Here is a 24,987-nt window from a genome sequence, read left to right on the forward strand (position 1 = left end):
CCATCCCAGCTTAGTAAATTAAAAAAATGATCACTGCATTTTTGATCTCAGCTTCTCAGAGTTTAAAAATGGGCGAATTGCAGTGACATGTGCTCTGTGTTGATTTTCAAGGAAGCCGATTCTCGTCAGTATGAACTACCTAGTTTTATCACTTAAAACAATAAAAAAAATCAACCACTAGTATGCCCAAAGTTCTGGGGAGTTTTTATTGAAACTGTTTGCTCCTTTCACTCCCTTGAAATGCTTTCTCAGGTGCAAGTTTTCTCAAAGACACCCAGTGCTGGCTAGCGCCATTGGAGCTGAGGATTTTCAGGATGAGACCTGCTTCATTTCTCTTCAATTCTTTGGACAGCAGTTCAGATGGATTTTTTTCCTGGGCATCTTCTCTGCCCTTTGCCCCTTCAAACCTCTATTCTCTGTTCACTTTTTAGAAGATGTGAGATGGTATCACAGTCATGTTTGGACACGTCTCCTTATCTATTAGAAGTGCACACTGACGTATTGACAGAGGAGACACTGTGATGTCCAGGCCTTGCACACAGAGCCTTTGACATGCTCCGTGGGTCTTCCCCAGAATACCTTCTATCAGAATCCTGTACCTCTTAGGCTGCCACTGCACCGGTTTATTGCCCGCCTCCCCACTTTGGTGCTGGTGCAGGAAGTTAAGAACCTGGTCTCTGGCTTCCGCACCTGCTCCACGGGCTTGGGCTTGTGGCAGGTAAGCGGTACGGGCTGGCAGTAGAGGAGTGGTTTTGCTCTCTGACTGGTGGCTGCTACTTCTCCAACAGTACAATTCCTGCAGCAGGCCTGGCCTGAGCCCCAGTCTGACGGATACCATTTTGGATGCGAGAGGGTTGGGACTAGAGTGGAGGCCATGAAGATCCAGTAGTTCATCCATTCAGCAAGAGGGGCATCTACCCCTGTATCCTGAGCTGAATGAGCAGGCTTCAGGCAAGCAAGGATGCCTGCATCCAGGGAAGTAGAATGGCAATGCTTCTCCTCAAGCAGGACTGTTTAATGTGGGTATCAACGCTATTCCTGACCTCAGCTTAATGTGAGCTATTCGCACTTCTGGAGGGCAAGGCCAAAGCTACACTTGCTTATTTTCTGAGTCTACATCATCTTCAGTGCCCAACACACTGTTTTCTACCCTCCCTCCTGCTAGCAGGTGAGGAGCTGTTTTCCAATCTGGACTAAACGATACCCCAACAGATCCAAGCCCCACATCTTAGCATGGTGAGAAGAGAGTGATTCCTTCCAGATGCACACACAGCAATGTGCAGGTGTCCTTGTGGATCGTAGGTGGCATCTCTGAAGGTGCCCCCTGTGGGAAGGGGAAGGAAGTCATGAAGAGAGGAGGGGCCTTTTCCCTAAGACTGGAGAGTGTGCCAGCTGAGGTATGAGCCACTGCCTGCTGGGCTAATTCAGGACCCTTCCTCTTCCGTTTCCAAATGCCTATTTGTTTCACTCAAAGAAAACTGGAATTTATATGTGATTGCTTCCTTTTTCTTTTATAGGAAGCCCCTTCATTTTGGCAAGCTACATGCAGCTCAGATGCTACATGATCCCCTTAAAAAGGAGGGAATCTCAAGAGACTGCAAAATGCATTATTGTCTAATCTAAACACCTCCATCTTTCCCAGGGCTCTGGAGATAAAAGCCTGGGTTCCCACTGTGGTGGACAGGGCTGGTCTCACCCAGCTCCTCTTCATCTCTAGCCGGCAGCAGGCGGTGTCACCATCTGATTCCCTGTCCCCAGCTCCTGGTCTCCTGGCAGCAAGGCCAGAGCCTCGTCAGAGGCCTGTGCAGTGCTGGGTCCTCTCCTTCCACACGCTTTACTGGCTGTCCTTCCCACTCTTCCTCTTGGTCCTCTCTTATCCCCCATCCTCTATCTTCTTGGTTCCCATCCTTCACTGACTCCTCCCGACCTGTGATTGTTTAATTTCCTGGTTGGTTGGTTTTTTGTCTGTTCCCCGCACTGGAGCAGAAGTTCCGTGAGGACAGGATGAGCGCTGGCCTGCCTGCATGTGTCAAGGCAGAAGGGCTGTGAGGAGCTCTGTCGGAATGCTCCGTAGTTTCCCTGGGTGTCAGGTAAGATGGTCCTGGTACCCCAACTCTCAACAGAAAAATGTTGCAAAACCTAGAGGAATCTGGGAGACTCATTTTTTTTAAATACACATGCTGCTTGTTTCCCCTTTCACACTAGAGAGCACACCATTTGCCATTATGCTAACGAGTCTTTGCTAAGAGGGCTCACACCATCTATGTTTGTTCCCTCCTGTAAATGCCTGAGCTCGGCCCTCAGCCCTGAGAGCTGAGAGGGCTACAAGAAGGTTCTTCATGGACAGACGCCACTGAGCTCTTCTCCCACAACAACCCCCAGATACCGCACTTGCCAGAGTCATTTCCAAGACAGGTTTCAAATGTTCACTATCTAGAGACATAAAACACACACCCTCCAAGGCTCTCAGTAATTAATGAGACAAGCCGTAAGAAAAACCCCTCTGACCTGAATCAAGCAGTAGAAACGCCGGCCCACACGCTTACCGGGGACATACTCCATGCCAGCATCCGCAAGGCCTCTGGGTCCCATCTGTCAGTGTTGGCCGCAGGTTAATGTTTACAGGGTGAGGACTCCGGAATGCTGGGACGAAGGCTCAGCCCCAGTACGAGGGGATACGTCGTCTCCTTTGAGCCACTTACAATACTCGATTCTTTTTTGATTCTGAGGCTTTAACGGGAAAGCAGTTGCTCATTCCCCTCCCCCGATTCAGCTTTGGGGCTCAAACTTCCATGAACCAGCATTTTAAGCATTTGCCACCCAATGGCCAGCTCAGTAGCGGGGAAGGAGGAGCGAGAAGGAAGGCTGGTGTTTGGACGCGGGCCATTCATGGAGGAAGTGGACATGTCACCTAACGCCATGAGCCACACACCTCTCCCAGCACCGAGAGGAAGAATCCTGAAAAAAGTCTCTAACTTTTGGATATCTCCAATGCCCCAGTGATTTACCCAGTGCAGACACATGCTCTCCTGAATCCCCAATCCTACTCTCTTGGGGATACCACAAAGTAAGAGAACCACAGCTTTGCGGCGGTCCCAGGGCAGCCTGGGAAAGTCCACCATGAGTGATGGACGATGGGAGCGCATTGCGCTGCTCCTTGGCCTCCCTCTCTCTGCTGGCTTTTGTGATTAATTCACCCACTTGCTTAGGAAGTTGCTCTCCATCTGAGAAAATTAAAAACACCACTCTCTGGACAGGAATGTGGGATCATAAATGAGAACCAAATAGAAAAAAGATTTACGCAAAAGCACAAGCTCAGCAAAAGAGAAAACTTGGAAATTGCTAATAAGGTATAAATCAAATGAAAGCTATTAGCAAAAAAGAAGTGGGGGGGGGGTAGGAGAAAAGCCTTTTAGATGTTTTGCTGAGCTCTTAGCCATACCATTTCTACCTGAGGTACTCAATATCTCCAGAGCAATTTAGCTCACAGCATTCTGAACCTCTGCGAGCGCTTGCCAGTGTGGGGCACTTTACAGAAACGACTAGAGCATCAGAGAGCATGTCTGCAGAATTCTAGAATCCTTAGGGATGGAGGGACTTTCTCAGCTGGCCCCCCCATAATGAGCACATACTAAACAAAAAGGTTTGTTTAATATATAAGCAGATAAATGGATGGATTCGAGGCAGGTAGGATGGACGGATGGTTGACTGGTAATGCAGTTTACAAACAAGCCATTCAGGGCTTCCCAGGTTGCTCATCTGCTCGTGTTGATAAAAACACTGCATCAAACTTGGGATGATCAGATGACTCCATTCCAGACCAATGTTCCTAGCCAGACACTCCTGACCTCCGTTGTTTTCTTTTTACTAAGACTTGGCAGCCTCTTGACGACCAGGGGAATGAAGCAGAGTGACGTTGCTGTGGTCACTTCATGAGTTCATCAAGGATGAGAGAACAGAAAACCGGCAGCCTCCCTTTCTGACCCCACACAGCCCGTTGCCCAGGGAAGCTGGCTGTCTCTGGGGCCAAGGGATGGTGGAGCCTGGAGGCACCTGCAGGACGGAGGCCAGCCTCATGCCCTCAGGGGAAACTCTTGGTCCAACCATGATTGTGCCCATGCCCAGACACCTGCGTGACAAACTCAGCACATCCCATTTCAGAGTAGCCTGCCCTGTGCGCTCTGCGAGGTCTCACCTGCTAATGGTGTTGCTTGCTCTAAGGTATTTGTATTTCACTTAGAGGGATGTCCTTGGATTCTGTCATCACAGACATCAGAGAGCCATGTCCTTAATAAGGTCTTGGTGCACACCTTTGAATTATGCTTAAGACAGATCGTTAGTAAAAGAGGCCCTGAAGGTTTTGTGCTTGTGGTAAGCGCAGTCACAAGGAAGCAGCTGTTTGCTGGGAGAGGGCACCCCGGTGATGGTTCCTGGGGGGGTGAGGAGGTAGGGGGTGGGCTGTGTGGCCAGCTGTCTTTGTTGTGAGAACAACTCGATGTCCTGTAAACTGTTTGGCAGTAGGCCCTCAGGCTATTGCTTGCATGAGCACAGCCATGTTCTTTAACAATTCCTCCCTCTTCTGAGACTTTCAAACCCCTTCGCCAGGTGTCCCCTCATGTCAGTCCTTCCTCCATTCAGTGAATATTTACCTCTGGACCCCACGTCTCCTTTCAGCAAAGCCAAAGAGCAGCGTGGCTGGGAAAGTTCCACATTAGTAGAGCATCACGGGTTTCAAAGTTTAATACAACAGGATGGCACTGGGTCACTAATGAGAACCGTTCCACGTGCAGCCCACAAGCTCGTGGAGGTATCAGAACACATCTGAATCTCCAGTCACTCCAGGCTGCATCTACTCCCATTCTCCTTGGTGGGTGCCAACACTGGAGCTATCTCCTTAAGTCTAGAGTTTCAGAAGGCACTGAATATGGAGGGGCAGCTTGATTCACCCAAGCAGAAAAACCATTTCAGTGAAATGACAGGGTGTCTGGTAGCACACCACAACTCTCACCCGCCCCCCCCCCCCCCACCTCCCCAGACATGGCCCAGACCCAGCCCCAAACGAGGAGGTAGCTCTTCTTATCCAGCCTCTCTAGGACACATGACTCGTGGCTCTGCTGTGGGTCTGCAGGGCCCAGGACAGGCTGGCTCCTCTTCCGGCTGCTGAGAGGTGGAATTGTGTGTTTCCCTCAGACACTGGTGCTGGGACTCTGGGATAATTTGCTATTTTAAAATAAACCCAGCACCTATCCTACCACTCCCTGGGGACAGACCAGCCCTCATACCACAGGACCTTGCAGGCTGGGCTGCCTGGACCCCCCCAGAGCAACACCACCCACGCCTGCTGTTCTGTTTTTGAAGTTTTTATGGCTATTGTGATCAGACAACCAGTGCAGCCCCGTGCCTTCGCTCAGCTGTTCCTCTGTAGGAACGTTAGGCTGCGCACAGCTCTCGGGGCCGCGGCAGCCTGCGTACTTGCCTGGTAGAAGGGTTCATGATGCAGCCTCCTTTGTCGGCAGCCGTTTTGCAGCTGCAGCCCCTCTCCAGCGTGTCATGGTTCATCCCAAAGTTGTGGCCCAGCTCGTGTGCCAGGGTCACGGCGGCACCAAGGGGACTGTCTGAATGGTCCTCAAAGAAAACAGAAGGGGCACAGACATAAAGTTCACATCTGGTAGCGCTTTCACCCCTGACCTTTATCCCTCATTGGTACTTGTATTAGTGCCAGCAAAGGGCCAGTGTAGGCTTGGGCCCTGTTATTGACTTTGGACTTGGAATGAATAATTCAACATATTTTGTTAAGTCACTTTGGGGGGTCTCCTGAGCTGGGACTGCATTTCTCATGCTGACACAGGTCAGACGCTTCATGTCCATGAGGCATAATCTAGTGCTCTCCACCCTGCGTCTTTCAGCGTCTCGCCAAACATCTCATTGAATAAAGGATAGAAGAGGAAGAAGCTCCTTCCTTCCTGGGAAATGAAGAACCATTTTAGCCCTGACTGAGAGGCTGCTGGTAGAAAGCTGCTCAGAGGAGGCATGTCTGATGACGTTCTAAATAAGACGTGAGCAGCCGTGACTCACCATCTACATAGTGGGTAGGTTCTGCAAATGCTCACACTTGTTCATGGTAACTGCAGACCAAGGAGTAGTCTACTTGAAGACTCACTGAATTAAGATGATAGCCCACTAATGGTACCCTTTTGCTGGCTCTGGTGTGGTCATGTCGGCCGTGGAAATGGGTGGAGGTTCCCAGGTTCTCTGGTTGTGTGGATGGGGTTTACCTGGCAAGTACCGCCTGGCTAATGCCCAGCTTAATGGAGTCCTTGGATGGCTTGGCTCAAATAGACATTAGAAATTAACTAGTATATAGTTATTTAATTTCAAATCGATTGGATGTGATTTATAGAAACAGTACCCACGTGTGGCCTGACCACAGAAGAATGAAGGAGGCTGCCTTGTTTCAGCCTTGATTTGTGCTATATGGGAAAGAGATGAAAGATTTTCCAGGAAACCATAAAATACTACACTGTAGAGTAAATATCGTGTTATTATCAAATATTATTGATAAGACCAGTCTCTTCGATAAAGGTGTGATCGTGTACAATCTTGCAGATGAAGCGGTGGCATGGAGGCTCTAGCTATCCTTCTCATGGGCCCTCAGTCTAAGAAAAGAATGGCATGCCAAGGAAGCAAGTTATTCTTAGAATAGATGAAATTCCTAATAAATTACTTTGTTTAGATTTTACAGTTTCCTGTTTTAGGAAGCTCCACAAATATGTTCCAGGAAATCAGCTCTTAAGAATAACACACATTGGTGGAGAGAATGTAGCCAAATCTAAGGATGTGGAGGGCTGAATTTAGCATGCTTCAGCATAAAATTCTTAAAGAATACTGCTGATTCCTTCTATTACAGAATATCCCAGTGTCATTTTTAATTACCAAGTTATTTTGCATTCTTTCATGTGTGAACAGAATGTCCCTTAAGAGACAGGGAAACATATAAGTATTCCTGATATCTCCAGATCAAGACTCTTTCAGGCCAATTGGATACAAAGATAAGGCTTTAACTTTATAAAATTAACAAGTCACTCTATCTTGGAAAATGGAGTAACGCTGGTCTCCTGAATTTTATAGAAACTAAAGGTGCTGTGTACTACTTTCAGCCTATCTGGTGTTCCTCTAATAGGTGGAATAAAACCAGATTGGGATGAAGGATGATGCTCACTGCTCTCAAATTAATAGGGCCCATTTCTTATTAACTGACTTTAGTCTTGGCTTGAATCTCATGGCATCACACACAATTTGCATCTATTTCTCACATTTCAGTTTATTTTTGTGTATCCTGTGTGTGTGTGTGTGTGTGTGTGTGTGTGTGTGTGTGTGTGTGTGCGCGCGCGCCAGTATTGAGGCTTGAACTTAGGACTTCATGTAGTCACTTTGATTTTTGGATCAAGGCCAGTACTCTACCACTTGAGCCACACATCTATTTCTGGCTTTTTGGTGTTTAATTGCAGGTAAGAATTTCATAGACTTTCTTGCCTGGACTGGCTTTGAATCGAGATCCTCAGATCTCATCCTCCTGAATAGTTATAATTACAGGCATGAACCACTGGCACCCGGCTCATGTATTTTTTTTTTTAATACAGGCTTCCCTATATGCATTTACGGAGGGAATCTCAGTAAGGTGCCTCCCAGGAGCTATGAGCGCTGAAGGAAGCCATTTAGTGCTGTCACCTGGGCATTGCCGTAGCCCCACATCACAGCAGGATCATGTGGCTCATGAAGAATTCAGTTTCAGCTCTCAAAACATATTGAGACCAATTTTAAGTGGCAAAGTCAGTAGCAACTGACCATGGAAGCATGAAACTGAAAATTATTCCCTCTTAAAATTTTACCGCATGCTCTGTAAAAACACAGTTGTGATCTGACTTGAAATGAACCTGGCACCAAGAAAAATCAGACTTTCCATTGATTTCCATAGAGGAGATCACCCACCAGGTTCTATGTTCAAAAAAGCTTGTTCAAGCCAGCAATTCAGTGAGTGGGTGCGACCCGTGTGTAGCGCATGCTTCCATAAATTACCAACCACTGCACCCAGACAAGAGGAAAATGTTTATGTATAGTCACTAAAAGATTAGATTAGGCAGTATGTGGAAAGAAAATAATAGTCAGCAGAACATAACTCCCTCAGCCCTTTCCTACAACTGAATATTCAAAAATGTTCCGTTTGAAACGCGTGGAGGCCCTCACGCTGTCTTGGGAGGGTGAGTCTGTGTTTATTTAATGGGGATGGAACTAGCTCTGAGGATACTTCCTGTCTGTCAGCTCAGGGTGGGCAGAAGATTTTCTGGGCAGAGACTTCAGAGTGTGAAAACCATTCTTGAACTATCCGAGGGTCTACAGAGGGACACCACTGCTGGGCAGTCTAACAGAGCTCCCTTTCTCTTACACTCATCAGAAGCTCCAAGTACCTTTCCTGTTTTATAGACCTCTACAGCCCACATGTGACAAAGTTACCCTTTTAAAGCAATAGATGTTGGTCTCTTCCTTCCAAGAATAAGGTTATGATAAAGACAGATTGTATGCTGGCCAGAAGGTATGTAAAACATTTGCACTGGTACGCAGTGAAAAACCTCAGACTTCTGACTGTTGGGCTTGGAGTCAGAACCATCAGAAAGTCATTTGAGTGGTAATATTTGGTGAGACCACAGTTCACCCAAAAAAGCCAAGTGCTCAGGGCAAACCCCTATGTCCTGGCTCATACCCGTGCTAAGAATTCCCGAACTGGAATGCTTTGACCGAAAGTACAAGTTGAAATGTTTTTTTTTGTTTTTGTTTTTGTTTTTCCATAAGAGGAGCAAATTCAGCCTCTCGGAGCTGTTTTTTACATGTCAATTTTCCCTGCATGCACTTTTGTGTTTTCTAAACAGTGCCTGAAATGGTATGGGAAGCAGAAGCTGATGAACACAGCTAGAGTAAAGGCAGGGTTAAATCTAAAGAGCACTGAAGGGCAGGACTACTTCACAAAGTCAAATGAAAACAGGGATTTGCCGGGGAGCCATTAACCGGGAAGCCAGCTCCCCCTGTCCTTGGCATCCTTGGCTCCCTTGACTTACCATGACAACTCCTCCGGACTGCTCTGCCGTGCACATGCTCATGATGGGCGCCATGCCGATGGTGGTCCCTTGGAAATAAACCCCACTAGGAAGCAAACAGAAGGACTTCTGTGAATGTCATGTAGAAGAGTGACATTTTCTAACATTTCACACTCTGCCAGGCATGCTTGAGACAGAGCGCAGAACGGTGAAAACAGCCACAGGAGGCTGTGTTCACAGGTGACTTTTAGCTTTCTCTCTTATGCATCCCTTTTTTTCCAGTTGCATCGTGGTCCCATAATTCTAGCAGAGTGTTGTTGTTTAGACTCATTCGTTTGTGTTTATAAGCTCCAACCTGCCTGATTCCTGGTGGATTGAGGGAACTGCTGGTGGACAGGCCGAGAAGTCATCCAGATCCTCTACTGACAAAAGGAAGTGCATTGGAATTCCTAGGAGATTTTCTTCCATAGCTGAAATTTGCTTTCCTGTGCAACTCATTCCAGTTCTGCCAGAGACTCAAACTCCTTCAACGTATCCTGCCAATGTAGCTTGCAAGATTGAAATGACCAGAAAGGCGATGGCTTCTGGGATCCAGGAAGTATAAGCAAGCTCCCGTGCCAGCCCCCAGGGAGGAGGCATCATGAGGAGGCCTTGCTGTAGGCTCCTCTGCTAAGAAATCTTATCCAATCATGAATCTAATAGCACTAAAGGTCTTTATACAAGGGCTATTCATGGTAATCTCATGCACTAAAATCTCAGTATTGCATTTGTTGAAATCTGTAAAGGAATCAAATGAGTAATTCTTCCTATACTGGTCCTACACATATATAGATAGTGTACAGATTAAAAAGTGAAGTATTTTAGCTGTGGCCCATTGGAAAGAGCTGACAAGAATATATAATGGCCTGTCTGACTATCTGTCTATCAAACACGGTGCTCCCTTCATGAACATGAGGACTGGCTCTGGGTAAGCCTCAGGCTACTGAAGCCCATGACTACTCAAGTTCCTCATGTAAAATGCTGTATGTAGTGTTTGCATGTTACTATGTATAGCTTTTCAGATAATTTAAATAATCTCTAGGTTAGCTGTAATCCCTAATAAAATGTAAATACTATGTAAATAGTGTCTATCTTGTTTTGTTTAGGAAATAATGGCAAAGATAAATGTCTGCACATGTTCAATACAGATGTGGTTTTTCCCTAAGCATTTCTGGTCTTAGTGTGTTGAATTCACAGATGTGGAACCGTCAGATATTGAGGGCTGACTGTATTCAGTTTATAGTAGTAGGCATTTCAGTCTTTATTCTACATCTAGATAGACTAACGGATGCAATCATATATGTAATGGCACCTGATACAAGCAATGATATCATAAAATGAATCATTACATGATACCTGTAATGAATGTATATACATAATAAGGTTAAATAAGATGTTAATTGCTTTTCCAGATGTTCAAGTTGGACAGATTCCTTGGGAGGGAAACACTGTAACAAGACATTCTGACTCAGAATACATGGAATGTACTTTTAATAGTTGAGGACTAATCAATGCATAAAATACAAGGAAACAAAAATATCTAAGGGGAGGACTCGTGTAAATGGCCAAAGTAAATGACCGGGGACTGCCAACAACCTCGGTGTACAAGTTGGCACTGACTAAGGCAACGACGGGGCTGGACCAGTTTTACTTCCCATATGTATTCAATAAACAGAGGAGAGCACCCTCCATCCTTGAAGATTTCACATGAGTGATCCAAGCTACACAAGAACAAAAGAGCAGTGGAACAAACTGCTTTAAGATTCCCATAAACATGTGCCCTGACACATGTGTTCCTGACACATTTGCTTTGTATCGGTGCAAACTATTATAAAAATACTCTCTTCATTTAAATAGAGAAGTATCAGAAATATCTCCACATTGTTCTGTTCTGTTAGAACTCTATGTTCTTGCATTTATATCTTGTGACATTTACTACTTGGACATTTTCTTGTGTCCTGCGGCCCTCTCTTAGTTGACTGGAGACTCCCCATGCAGGAAGTTACATGTAAGTATTGCTCACTATCATACCTGAGTCCTGTCAATGCTGTCTGGTTCCTAACAGGTACTTGATGCATACTGATTAAAGAAGAGACACAGGCTAGTAAGACTGCTAAACCTGTGGCAGACCTAGCCCTAGAAAACTAGGGAGTAACAGCTTGAACAAGGGAGGAAGTTATGCTTCTCCAGGCATGTGACAATATTCACCCACGTGTTTTGCCCTTACATCATCTGACACAAATATGTCTATATTCATATATTATATGTTTACATAGAAGAAATACTATAGTAAAATATATTATATATTATTTATACTTATTATTTTTATTATATTGTACATTTGTATATATCATATGTAAAAGGAAAGAAAATAAGTCTTTAAAATTAGTCAATTCTGGACAAGTTTATATCAAGAGTAAGCTGAGAAAAACTGGCAGAGAAGCAAAAGTCCAGGTTATTGAAAGGGGACTGGGGTCGGGTTTCCTGGGTGTCAAGTTGGACTTGTCCAATGGTTCCAGGGAACATGGTGCCGGCCCCACTGAAGTGGGCTGAGGCAGGGCCTCTTGTAAGAGCTGGTGCACGTTGAGCAGACGGGTTGGACTCTAGGGCTATGCAGGCACAAGCAGAGCCAACACGTGCCCAAGGCAGCTTTCCTTAAGCGACAGAGGAGCCTACCTGATGAGCTGGGCATTGTCGTGGGATTTGCGAGGTAGCAGCTTCATCTTCCTCCAGTCCAGAAATTCATGGAGGCTGGAGAATGGATCCTGGCTTATGGAGCATTTGTCAATGTCATTCCAGACCTCCACACCTACCAACACTATCCGAATGTTCAGCGGTCTGTAAAACTGAAGCAAACAGCCATCTTTGGGAGGGGAGTCATAGGGATGAACAATCTGAACTGAAGCTCAGCATAGACAGCCCTGTTTGAAGTTCATTTCCATGCCTGAGAGAAGCATCTCAATGTGCCTTTGTTCCTGTAGCAATAGAATCTAAGAACTATCTGATGAATTGGTGCAAAGAGATATGGTCACCTGATTATCGAGTGGTGGACAATTAGATGCTCAAGTTATTAGTCTTTTTATGATCTGCCCATATTTGTATGGAAGAGAACATTTCCATTTAAGTGTTCACATAGACACTGCCAGTTAATACTCATTGCAAGAAAAAAAACAATAAGTGGATCTGGATCATTCAGATAGGCTTGCCAAGATCAATAATTGGTTCTGTTTCAGCAAAATGTTCTGTCTATGAGGTACAGACAATGAGTCTGAATTAACTTCTCAGCCAAGAGCCAGCCTTGGCTGACACTCTTATGTTCTGTCGCCTATAATCAACGAGAAAGTTCAACGCAATGAACAAGTCAATATCTCTCAAGATAAAAAAGGCGCAAGTGGAGCCTTTCTTCAGGAACTTTGTGACCCTTGCCCCACAGCCAGAAGTTAGATCAGCCACTGGGGGAAGATCTGGGACCTACAACGCAGGTTCAGGCACACTGCTTTGTCCCTCACTTTTACATGGGTGTGATTTCAACAACACCCCAGGATCCACAGCTGATCCTGGGTTGGGGAAAAGCAATTCTTCTAATGGCTGAGGGATGGTTTTTGTCTTGTGGAAGACCAGATGGGCAGCGGAGAGGTAAGAACTCTCCATGGCCAGCAGCTGCCTCCAGATCAAATCTGACAAAGATCAGATGGCTGTGTGGTCACAGCAGGGGTGGGGCATCTGGGTTACCCTGTTGCCTGACATATGAGGCAATGAGAAGATCCTTGTCCTCTGAGTCCCCAGGTAGCCAAGGAGAAAGTTGTGGCTAGGGCAGCAGCTTCAGCCAAACTCCAGATGTGAGCAAGTTCTGTCATTGCTAAAAGCATCTGGTCATCAAGTGACGGTAATCATAGAATTAAGAGCATTACATGCTGTTCCAATGTGCTGAGCTAAAGTGCAAGGAACTCCCAAAGGCCGAGTATCGACTGCAGATTCTGACCCACCGAGGTGGCTCATGCGTCTCCTGAGGGGCCTCGTGGTCACAGGGAGAGCACTGGGTCAGCAGAACACAAGTGGGGTATGAATCGCGTCACGGGACACACCGATTGCAGCCATCCAAGGAGATAACAATGACAACATCACGTTAATAATTTGGAGTAATCTTGCTCTGTAGTATGTTTTTAATCAAGAACAGCCTGTAATACCTTCTTGAGTTTGGAGTCCAGGCTTTCCAGGCAAATGGAAGACATTGGACTGCCCTGAACAATGTGCGCATGTGTTTGGCACTGTGTGCTTTGGGAGATTATGTCTTCAGCGGTGTCACTGCACAAAGGACAGGGATCAGAAAGCAAAAATGCAGGAAATCCAGTGCTGATGTTAACACCCACTGACTAAGAGATGTCCTGAGTGTCAAACATCCTGCCTGGCTTCGGGGCTATCATCTGAGAAGGGGACACTAAGTACTTCTCAGGAGCTAAGGTCCGCAAAGGACTAACTTGTCCCCCATCTCAGTGCTACTGTACAGCTTACTAGTGAATTAGGGACCTTTTCATAATAGTGAAGGTGTTGAGCAGACTTTATACCTAGCAGGATACAACGTTCAACCCCCTCTCCACACTTAGTATAACTGATACTGTCAGGAGTGCTGAACTTACATCAAATCAAGCATTGCTCAGGGTCCCTGTATTGCCCACTCCCAGTGTTTTTCTCAGGGCTGCCCACAGCTACTTTGCATTTTTTGGGCCAGTGATAGTGGTGACAGCTAACACATCACGGACATTGCCATGTCATGAACGCATTTCAGGCTTGGTGCTTATAGTTTTCGTATAGTCAAGACACAGAATCTGGCAGCTGCCAAGTAGCTGACTGAAGATCACAACTGCATGGCCCTATGTGGACATTGGTGGGGTGACTCCAACAGCGTGATTTACATGGGTACCTGTATGTGAATGCAAGGATTCCTGGCTCCAGACCCACGGAACAGCTCTCAGGCCTGTGCAGAACAACTGGAGCTTGCCCAGCATCCAACCCAGCTTGGGGATCCCAGAAACTATGTGGACACACAGACCCAGCTGGGTGAATCCCTTATTTACACAGTAGTGATGGATATTTGTTTAGCCCTTGCTATGGACTAGCCTTGGCTTGAGCAGGCAGAAGAAAGACTAAAATGTTCTTGATCTTGCTCAGCTGCTCAGAGGTCACCAGAAGGCTTACAGCCCAGGACACATCACCATTTTTCCAGTTCAGTTTTGAAATGGTAGCCTGCCAAACAATGGTGTGGACAGGAAGTCCAAGGGATGCTGTGCTGGACAGCCAAGGAAGACTTTCTAGAAAGAGCGGATCTAAAATGAGGGGGTAGAATTCCCTGGGGTCCAAGGAAGACTTTCAGGCCACGGGTTTGGGGGAGGAAGGAAAGAAGGCATTCATATGAGTGATGATGCCTGAATAAATTCAATACAGAGGAGTCCCGGAGCTGAGATTCAGCCTTAAAGACTTTCCAGTTGGTGCCAAACCCTTGACAAGAGGCAAGGATGGGTTAGAGGAAAGGGTTAAATAGAAGCTTCAGTGGTCACCTCCTGGGCGGGAACACACTCAGCTGTTCTGCTGAGATGTCATCAGGACCTGGGGAGAAGGTCTGGGGTTTGGCCAAGAAGCACAAGTATCAGACCTGCCTTTGGGTTCACTTACAGTGGTATGTCCCGCACATTTCAGACCTTTGTCACTCAGTCACTTCTCTGTTTCCAGTCTGGGCTGTCCTTCCTTCTCTCCAAGCCAAAGCAGCCAAGTAGTTATTAATTTAGAAACAGCCCAGCTGAGCCAAGATGTCAGCAAGTGAGGAGATGAGTGGGGGGACTTTCCCACATGGCGACGTGCAAAACTGAAGTGTGGGATGCTCAGCATAGCCTGTGGGTATTGTCGGCAGACTTAGATACACAGAGTCTGCTAAGGAGCCTGGGTAGCTCCCCTCGCCCCCCCCGGCCCCTGCCCGCCGGGGGTACTGAGGGTATTGTCGGCAGACTTCGATACACAGAGTCTGCTAAGGAGCCTGGGTAGCTCCCCTCGCCCCCCCCGGCCCCTGCCCACCGGGGGTACTGAGGGTATTGTCGGCAGACTTCGATACACAGAGTCTGCTAAGGAGCCTGGGTAGCTCCCCTCGCCCCCCCCGGCCCCTGCCCACCGGGGGTACTGAGGGTAGATGAGGATGTCAGGGCTGGCTGTTTCTGTGTGCTTAGGAATTGTTCTGCCACTTGGAAACACAAGAACAGCCAGGCTGGCGCACACAACCGAATGAATCCACCAGGACTTCTCCAAGGCATGTTGTTCTTTAATTACCAGTGCTAGTTATTACCAAACTCCCACTTGCTCATTTTTAGTTTTGCAAACTGAAGCAAGATAAACCCCAGAATAATACATAAAGACACATAAACACAGAGAGCCAAACACATCACTGTTTCAAATGGGGTTTCAGCAATTTCTGTCTTGGTTTTAATCTAGTTTACAGTTTCCTTTCACTCCCAAGGCCTGAGAAGAACTGATGCTCTTTCCTTCCCTGCAGACTGAGGCCTTCCAGGCAAGTCTCGGGGTGTTAGCTTGGGCCTAGGTCAGGTGGTTAAATCTCCCTCCCGTCTACCAGTGTCTCGTCCTGCATTGACATCACAGGAGCATGTGGATGCGGTCTGTGCCCAAGCCCCACCCAAGCCACTGAGATCAGAAGCCCTGGACTGAGGCCTGGGAGTTGGTACTCCAAAGAGTAAATACAACCCAACAAGCACAGCCACCTGGGAAGAGTCTGACATAATGACAGTGCCAATATTCAGATCAGTGTGAGAAGACTAGGTTTAAGTAGAGTCATCTGCCCCAGAGAGCCCAGGTTCTGTCTGGTGGGAAGTGTCAGATCATTTCCCTGCAAGCAGGTGGTGGAAGGATCACTTCACCAGCAAAGACGCCTTTGTTGGATGACATTCCCAGGGTCCTTTCTATCCTTGTGAAAGATAGGTTTCCAGGTGTTCTCAATGAGGGGCTGGCTAACAGCTGATGAAGGCTTGGTAGTGAGTCGAACCATGGAAGGGTGATTGGATCATGAGGGCTTTGACCTAATCCTTTCATGGGTTCATAACTTGATAGTACTAGTGGATGATATGACCATTACTGGCTTTCCTCATGGGAGGAGGAGATAGGTCACTGGGAAAGTGGCCTGGAGAGTAATCTCAGCCACTTCCTGTCTCTCTCTGCTTCCTGACCACCATGAGGTGAGCATCTCTCCTCCACCACACCCTCTCTGTCCTGATGTTTCTACAGTATCTCAGGCCCAAAGCAACAAGAGCCAGAGGACGTACAATGGGAACCCCTGCAACCATCACCACAATACGTTTTCTGTTAAATTGTTCCTCCTAAGTATTTGTCACGACAATGACAAACAATTGCTGAGTTGGAAGTCTGTTTCAACGTTGCTGGGCATAGAATTCTGTGGATCCCTTATGGATGAGAGCTAGCCCCCAGGAACCAGCTGGAGCTTTCTTGACAGGGTCTAATGCATGCCACAGAGTTATGAATTTAAGGGAATCTAAGTCTAAGACACCCTGGTCAGCAGAATCTGGAGAAAGCTGTGCCCTGCAGTCCACCACAGTCTGGGCCACCATGGGTGGGAACCACATGTTCAAGGGAGAGGACACTGGAAGTCCCACTCTAGACCCGAGGCAGAACTTGGTCTTTCAGATCAGTCAGATGAGGTACACTGAATCCTCTCCTCCCCATTTCCAAACATTTACACAATTTGAGTGGTTTAATTAGCTGAAGAGAAACTTACCTTGTCAACGTGATTAGCGATCTCTATTAAACGCTGCTTAACTTTTTCCAGATCTTTTCCTTGCCTCTGAAACTTAACAATTTTAAATGTCACCATTAATAATGGTAGGCATATCAATCACAACTCATCTTCTCAGACCCTAAAATGTAAAGTCTTAGGCTTTTGAAAACTACCCAAAGTCCTCTAAATTTATGATGAAATAAGCTCACATCCTGCAGAGAACTTTCCCCAGTTGGGGATTGCCTGAAACTCCCTGAAATTCACCCAAGCCAAGAGCTTACAAGACAGTCACTTCTGCAATTTTTCCAGCCTCGCAAATGATGGAGATGGTGATGTGCTTTGGCAAAGAAAATACACAGCCAGAAGGTCGTTTGGAGCCATTTGTCATATCATCAACTTGATTTTAACTTCCTGAGAAAATTGCTTTATATTTGTTTTTAAAAATTAAACAGTAAAAGCAATAGAGGGTCATGGCAACATGTCAAACAATACAAAAGAGAACAGATAAAATGTTAACTGGGGTCTCTGTTCTCTTCTATTGTCTGACCTTCCAGGATGGAGCAGTTTTCTGAAACACTGTCAACCTTGTCTTGTACATGTGTGCTGAGTCAGTCTATGAGAAAATGGTACCTGAGTCATAATATGTGAATGTGACAATGAATGAATATCAACAAGATAATCTAAAAAAATTAATTCAAAGATAATTAAGAGAAGAAATGAACACAGGGCCAAGCCAATTCTCAAGACAGTAGGATTTCTCTGTTTTGTTTCTATGTAGCTTTTATCCATCCATCCATTCAGTTTTAGGACACACAGACATTTAAAAAGCTTAACTTTCCCCTAAAATGTTTCAGAATGCAATCTAAAATCACTCATCATTTCCTCCAAAGAATTCTTATTCACAGAGATTAACTACAGAGAAACTTTGGCAGTTGTTTGTTGTTTTTCAGACTTTCCTATTGTTCGTACCTTCAGATACTTTTTTAATATTCTTTAAAATTATAATTAATGAAATCAGAAAAATCACTTTTTCCATTGGTTCTCTCTTTCTTTCATGGGCTCTTTCTTACTTGCTTCCTTCTTTTTCTCATTCTTCTCTTTCTTTTCTTCCTTACTTCCCTCCCTTCTTTCTCTTTCCCTTCATCCTCCCTCCCTTCCTCCTTCCCTCTCTTCTTTATTTCCTTTGTGCTAACACCAAGGCTTGAACTCAGGGCCTTATACTCTCAGTTAGCTTTTTCACTCAAGAATAGTTCTCTACTACTTGAGCCACTTTGGGCTTTTTGCTGATTAACTGGAGATAAGTGTCTAATAAATCTTTCTGCCCTGGCTGGTTTCAAACCAGGATCCTCAGTTCTCAGCCTCTTGAGTAAGAAGGATTACAGGTATGGGTCACCAGTGCCTGGCTGTTTCTGACGCTTTTTAAGAATGCATAGACAACTGTGCTAAAGCAGTAACTTGCTCAGTATCTGATTCTCTCTCATTCTCTCTTGCTTAAAACCAATAGCACTGTGAACATTCTAAAGGTTCTTACCTCTCGGTTGTCGGCGACAATAACCAGCTCGACATACTTGGTCATCTTGAGTGTCTCCCTTTTATGCTGTCAAAAGTAAACATGAGTTTAGCTTCCCTTCACATATCCCCGCAGTTTCAGAGTATCGTCTATGTCCCTCTGCCCCCTCCGTCTCTGGTATCCCCTTCCTCGACAAGTTAACCTCCAGCCCCAAAAAGAGCTTTGTGAAACCGGCCATCCATTTCTGCTTCTACTTGGGAAATCTTAAAAAGCTGTTTAACCTTCCTGCTGAATCACGGATCGCAATATCAAAAGAGGTCAAGGTCAGTATGAAATAAAATGAGCACATTAACACAAAACCAAATGAACACCCAACGTTCTTTCTAGAAGGGGAGAATCTAGCTACATGTGGCACATGTGAAGATGACTCAACTCCAAGCTGGAAACCAGTGGTCCAAATGTCCCTGCTCTGAGATCTGAGACAGACAGGCAGGGCGGCGTACTTGGAAGCGGAACGGCAGGATCTGTGGGTAATCACTGTGGGGTCCACTCCTGGGAGTGTAGCCCTTGGAGCTGATCCTTTTGGTTTTTCAATCCAGGGGTAGGATTGAAGCTGTAGAGTATCCACCTAGCAAGCTCAAAGCCCTAAGTTCAAATCCCAGTACTGCCAAGAAAAAAAATCTTGTTCAAAGCAATGGAAGACTGGGGTGATCTGGAAAGAGGGGAAATAGCCAGAAACACAAGGGGGCAAGACATAAAGAGGTGAGACTGCAGAACAGAAAGAAACAGGAGATAAAGGAAGGAAGGAAGAAAAGAAGGGAAGGAGAAAGAGAAGGTGGGTAGAAAAGAAAGAAGGAAGTACGTAAGGAAGAAAGACAGGAAGAAAGAAAGAAAGAAGTCCAGCCCCCCAGGAGAGCTGGGTGTGGGTGGAGTGGAAAAGCGGGGTGGGGGTGGGGTGGGAAGGGGACTCACATCAGCTCCACTGATGTGGAGGTCCAGCTAGAGAAACACAGACCCTAAACAAAGCAGCCTCTGAAGTGGGTTACATTGTAATCAGGCTTCCTCAAAGGGCATTCCTGCTCTTCCCTGAATCACTGGGAGGATCCCAAAGGCATTTTTGGAAGAAATAAAGCAATTCATGGAGGGTGGTCCCCAAAAAGCAAACATTAAAAACAAAAAGCAAAGCCTTCTGTTTCTGCAATAACCCACAGTTGGAAGAAGTTGGGGCTGAATGGGTCTCCCTTCCTCCTGCCTGGAACTGCTGGTTATGACTTAACTACACTGACTGCTGGAGTTGAAAATTTGTTACAACTCTTTTCAGACAAAAGCAAGAAGCTAACAAAACCAAACCAAAAAAGCCTCATCAAACCAAACCAAACCAAACAACAACAAAAAAGACTTAAAGCATGCTTTGAATCCCATTTCCAGTCGTATAATCTGGAGGGACACATCTTTCATAGCACAATTCCCCATCAGTCCAGGATCTTTCCAAACAGATTTTTATAAGGAAAAATGTTTGTATGATAGTGGCCTGCCTCCCCACAGACTGCCCAGCTGTGCTGATCTGTGGATTTAGGTGTCCCTGAAGAAATCTGCAAATCTGAGCAAGGAAAAATAAAGCACCAAGAAAGGTGGAATGTCTCATTCTTTCACAATGTTGCAAGAAAGAAAGAAAAATGTCCAGATGTTGTAACTGTATGTATCAGCAGGTTTTATGGTGATAACTATGTACTTAAAAAGGGGAAAAATCAGCCCCCGTGGGGTCCAGTGTGCAGGCAAAAATGAGACACTTCTGAAGTGTGAGGGGTCTCACCTCTTTTTTATTCTTACTGAGGGGGTGTCAAAGAAGGAGAAATCTTGCTTTGGCTCATGATCCCTCCACCTACCCTGAACAAATTCAGCTAATTATAGAGAAGAGAATACAGCTCTGGAAATAAAGAAATAAATTAGTTTTCCACTGAAGAACTCATTGAGGAGGCTCTGATTGTTGAGACTTTCACAATTTCAGCCTTGGAAGAGTAAAATCAATGGCCAAAGGAAGGATATTTCCAACTGGCCTAGAATCATTGTTTAGAAAATACACAATTCCAGATAATGAAAACAAACACATGAACACAATTTTCCTGTCTCTGCAGTTTTCAGAGAAGTCCACATTTTCTCATGAATTCAGAGAATTGCAAACTCAGAGAGAAGCTTAACCACATCATAATGAAAAGCCACAGGGGAGAGGCTGGTCACAGGCTTAAATTACCACCACATGATTCCTACCTATCTAGGCTGTCCAGTTTTCTTTTTAAATCATATTTTAATTTGTGATATGGAGAGCAACACTTGAAACTGGTTGCTTGACTGAATTTTCACTTTTGAACTTGTGGCAAAACAAAAAACACCCTCCCCCACCCCCAAAACTCATCCCCAAACAGGACCTGTGAGAAAAGCCCTGCAGTCTGTCTTTTCTCCAACGTGGGCACAGAGGCCTTCTTCAACAGTTACTCAGGAGGAAATCAGTTCCCCTGCTTCTTAAAGTGACCACAACCAAGTTCACAGAGGCACCCTGCCCTCCAAACTGCCTGCCAGGGACCATGGCTCTGATATCTTGACTCAAGTTAGGAAAGCAAGCTGAGAATGGGGCTACAGTATGTTCTCATTAGACTCCCTCCTTCATATGGCCAGACCATTTGCATTCACCCCACAGGGTCCACTGGGAGCCCCCAAGTAACCAGATGGGAAAGACCAAGGTCATTGCCCCTCAGGTCACCTTCTCTTGGGAAAAGGAGGAGGAACAAAGAATTAACAAGAGTCAATGTGGTGTGTGAAAAGTCCATGGAAGAAAACGAACAGGAAGCTGGGGGTTAGATATGACCAGAACAGCAGATTACCACCATATGGAATCTGCTTACACAGATAAGATGGTGGCTGGGTACCAGTGCATCCCGGGTACCCAGCAGCATCTCGCTGCCCTGCTGTCCTCTGTGTACCCAGAAGTCCTTGCAAACATTTCTTCCCAGAAAAAGCTTTTATATTTGATGCACTATTTTCTATACTAATGGAGGGGAACCACAGAAGGGTTATCCCTAAAGAAAGAGAAATTCAACTGCAATTTCATTTTGCCTTTGGGATGTATTATGTGATTCTCTCCAGTAGCAGACTTAGCCTTTGCCTTTCTTACGATGCTTGCTCAGATAGATTTTTTTTTGCCTTGATTGCATAAAGGATGGAGAGGGAAAGGATGAGTACAAGTGAGTTGTGAGCAGTGGGTGCTTTAGGCTGGACTTAAAATTCTCAGAGAGCAGACCAGGAAGTTTCTGTCTCTCTGCGCCCTTTCAACTTGGCTCTTTGCAATCGAATGCAGTACCAATGTACCAATGACAAGCTATTGCTCAGGCTCCTCTTCCGTGTGGAGTATACACAGAGGGTAGATCAATTTCTGATGCTCGGAGAAGGAAAATGCAAACCTCTGCAGAAGAGTCGCAGACTGTGCAGCCAGCTCGGCAACAGTTAATGTTGAGCAGGGGCAGGAAAATGCTGGGGTAAAGCAAATGTGTTCACTGTGCTGCATAAACAAGATTAATTAGCTGTAGTTACACTGATTTCTTTTTTTAGTATAAAATCAAGGCAGCAAAGTGAGACTAGTTAGCAGCCTATAACTCAAAGATGCACTCTTCATATTTATCACAGGTGTTATCCAAAATATCCTTCTAGCTAATTCTAGCTCTGCAGATTTCCTCCCTTTACTTAAAAACTATTTTGGTACCAGTTTCATTATCTTCCTGCTGTTTAGGTCACAGATGTTTTCTCTTGCATAAAAGCCTATCAGAATTATTTCAAAAGTGACAGGGAAAAGAGACTGGGTATCCAGGCCTTCCTTTTGCAATGTAAAGGTTCATTTACACTTCAATATGCATTATTAACAAAATAGTCTTGTTATTCAGTTTCTTTCCATTTATGTACAAACCAAAAGGACTGGAAATTATTTTGTCAATCAAAGTGTTTGAGGACTGTATGCTTAAAGAATTAAAATGTGGCTGGCTGGTAACTACAGATCAAGTTTGTACTTCTAAATGAAATGGCAAACCTATTTGAGTGTCATTTCAACTGTCAAGTTAAAAAATTGCATAACTCGGAGAGCAGGCTTTGGACAAGCGACTCACAGCAAAACAAAATGCAAATGTTCTGCTTTGCTGATGGCTTTAAAGTGACATCTTAATCACATCTTATCCAAGGGCTTGAATCAAAGGCAAATGTGTTTGCTGAATGAAAGGAACTCACATGGGACCACAGAGGTGGGTCTCTGTGATTCTAACTCTTCAATCCATCATTCAAGCAAGATGGGGAAAGAAAATGCTCCCCAAGCAGCTGGGGCCGCTGCCGCTGCTGCCGCCACTGCCGCTGGGTATATGGAAGCTCCAGGCCCTGGGATTGTGATACAGCCTCCCAGGGCCTCTGCATCAGTGCCAAGGCAACGCACAGCCCTGTAATGGGGGCCACTACGAGGGGAGTTCAAAAGCCCCACAGAACTGTGACCCTGGTGGCTCACGCCAGTAATCCTGGCTACTCAGGAGGCTGGGATCTGAAGATCACAGTTCAAAGCCAGATTGGGCAGGAAAGTCTGAGACTCTTATCTCCAACAAACCACCAGAAAACTGGAAGCACCGCTGTGGTTTAAGGTGGTAGAGTGCTAGCCTTGAGCAAAGAGCTCAGGGACAGCGCCCAGGCCCCACGTTCAAGCTCCAGGAACGACAAAAAAAAAAAAGCCCACAGAAGGAAAACTTACTCAAAGAATGCATGTTAGATGTATGCGAATGTCTGCTAAAATGAACCATTTAAAAGCAGTGGAGGGGAACGGACCCCCATCCCTAGGTATGACAGGAAGCCCAGGAATAAACTGTGGAGACTAACACTAATGAATTCAGAGAAAGTTTTGAAAGACCCAAGATTAGTAGTCATAAAATGTTGAAGGCTAAGCAGTGGTCCACTCAAGTTAAAGTTGAGAAAGACAAAAATATGCTAAGAGAAACATAAAGAGCACATTGCAAACAGAGAAATGAGAGACATCTTCTGCGTGATTCTTTTTCTTTTTTCTTGTGTGTCAGTGCTGGGGCTTGACCTCTGGGTCGCATGCCTTTGCTCAGCTTTTTTCACTCACTGCTGGTGCTCTACCATTTGAATCATACATGCCTCCAGTTCAGCTTTTTACTAGTTATTTGGAGATAAGAGTCTCATGATCTGCCTGTTTCTGCGGGCTTCGAGCCATGGTCCTCAGATCTCAGCCTCCTGAGTAGCCTGAGTTATAGTCCAGTCAGTGCACCTCTGTGCCCATCTCTGTGGGCACAGACTGAGGAGGAGACAGCAGGAGCCCACTTCACTAAGACACTCCTGGTTACAGAACAGCCATGGATGAAGGAAGTTCAAGAGTTCATTCTCTTCCTTCCCATAGAAGAGCTGCTAGAGAGTGAGTCAGAGTCCACCTTTGTCTTGTGTGCCACAGTGGGCAGGAGCCCGGGTCCTGCCCGGGTCCTGCAGGTGTACCCGCACCGCAGGTGCGCATGGAAGGTAGGATCAAAGGTGACTTGGTCAGCTCTACCCTTTTTTTTTGAACTTGTTCCTGGTAATATTTGGGGTTTGAATTCAGGGTTTCATGCTTTCAAAGCTGGTGTCATACCACTGAACTATGTCTCCAGCCTTGTTTTGCACTAGTTTTAGGATAGGGTTTTGATTCCTCCCTGAACTTGTGTCTGAGTTGTGATCCACCTACCTTTAGGGTTTCCATTATCCCTAGGATCACAGGCACACACCCCCTTGTCCAGTTTTCCTTCCTTGTAGACTTTTCTCTCTGGGCTGGCCTCACACCATGATTCCCCCCTCCTCACCTCTACACACACACAATCTTAGCCTCTTGTGGACCAGGGGATGACAGGTGCACAGCACTGGTACACTGCCCCCAGTATATCTTAACGAGACTGGTGATGGAGCTCTCAGTCCATGATGACACTGGCCACATGGTTTCCACTGCTCCTGATTAGTGGGATTTCCATTTCCTAGACACAAAGTCCAGTGTCAGAGCTTCTCTGGGTCTCCTGGCATTGGGTATCCATGCCTGAAGCCCTCCAGAGACAAGGGAGCTTCTATGTCCTTCTTACCCTTCTTGCCTGCATCTGGGTACGTGCCGGAGACATGGCAGGCGTGGGGAGGCGGGTTGTGTTATGGTGCAATCCACACGACCCCCAGATGCCACTCAGGTCCTCTGCGGGGAAGAGCTTGTATCTGTTGGTGGCATTTTTCATTGGCTCTAAGATGTAGGTCTGGTTTTCAAACACAATAAGTCCCCTGTTGAAAAAGAAATGACAAAAACACTCATTTTTAACAACAGCTCCTCGCTGATGGTTGAAACATAGCTCTTAATGAAGGAGAGAAATATCACTTTATTTAGACTCTCACGCCTTAATCAGAAAGGGAATTTTCTGTGCTGAGTGCCTGCACACATTCATTTTGCAACCCAGAAAGGCAAGTCGGAGAATTATTTTTTGAGTTTGAAATATTTTATGATAAAAATAGACTGC

General features: G+C 45.7%; 1 protein-coding gene across 1 annotated transcript in view; it reads right to left on the reverse strand.

The window, feature by feature from the left end:
* Adam12 (ADAM metallopeptidase domain 12) overlaps positions 1 to 24,987 on the reverse strand; it is a 275,101-nt gene that overhangs the window by 55,419 nt on the left and 194,695 nt on the right. Inside the window, exons 6-11 of the mRNA XM_070011400.1 lie at positions 24,568 to 24,754; positions 18,449 to 18,514; positions 16,918 to 16,989; positions 11,805 to 11,974; positions 9,111 to 9,195; positions 5,477 to 5,625 (exon numbers count right to left, since the gene is read on the reverse strand). Coding sequence (XP_069867501.1) covers positions 5,477 to 5,625; positions 9,111 to 9,195; positions 11,805 to 11,974; positions 16,918 to 16,989; positions 18,449 to 18,514; positions 24,568 to 24,754 — 729 coding nt within the window. The remainder of the gene's footprint in view (positions 1 to 5,476; positions 5,626 to 9,110; positions 9,196 to 11,804; positions 11,975 to 16,917; positions 16,990 to 18,448; positions 18,515 to 24,567; positions 24,755 to 24,987) is intronic.

The sequence above is a fragment of the Dipodomys merriami genome, unplaced genomic scaffold, assembly GCF_024711535.1.
Source record: "Dipodomys merriami isolate MVZ:Mamm:240054 unplaced genomic scaffold, mDipMer1.0.p SCAF_82, whole genome shotgun sequence".
Lineage (NCBI taxonomy): Eukaryota > Metazoa > Chordata > Mammalia > Rodentia > Heteromyidae > Dipodomys > Dipodomys merriami.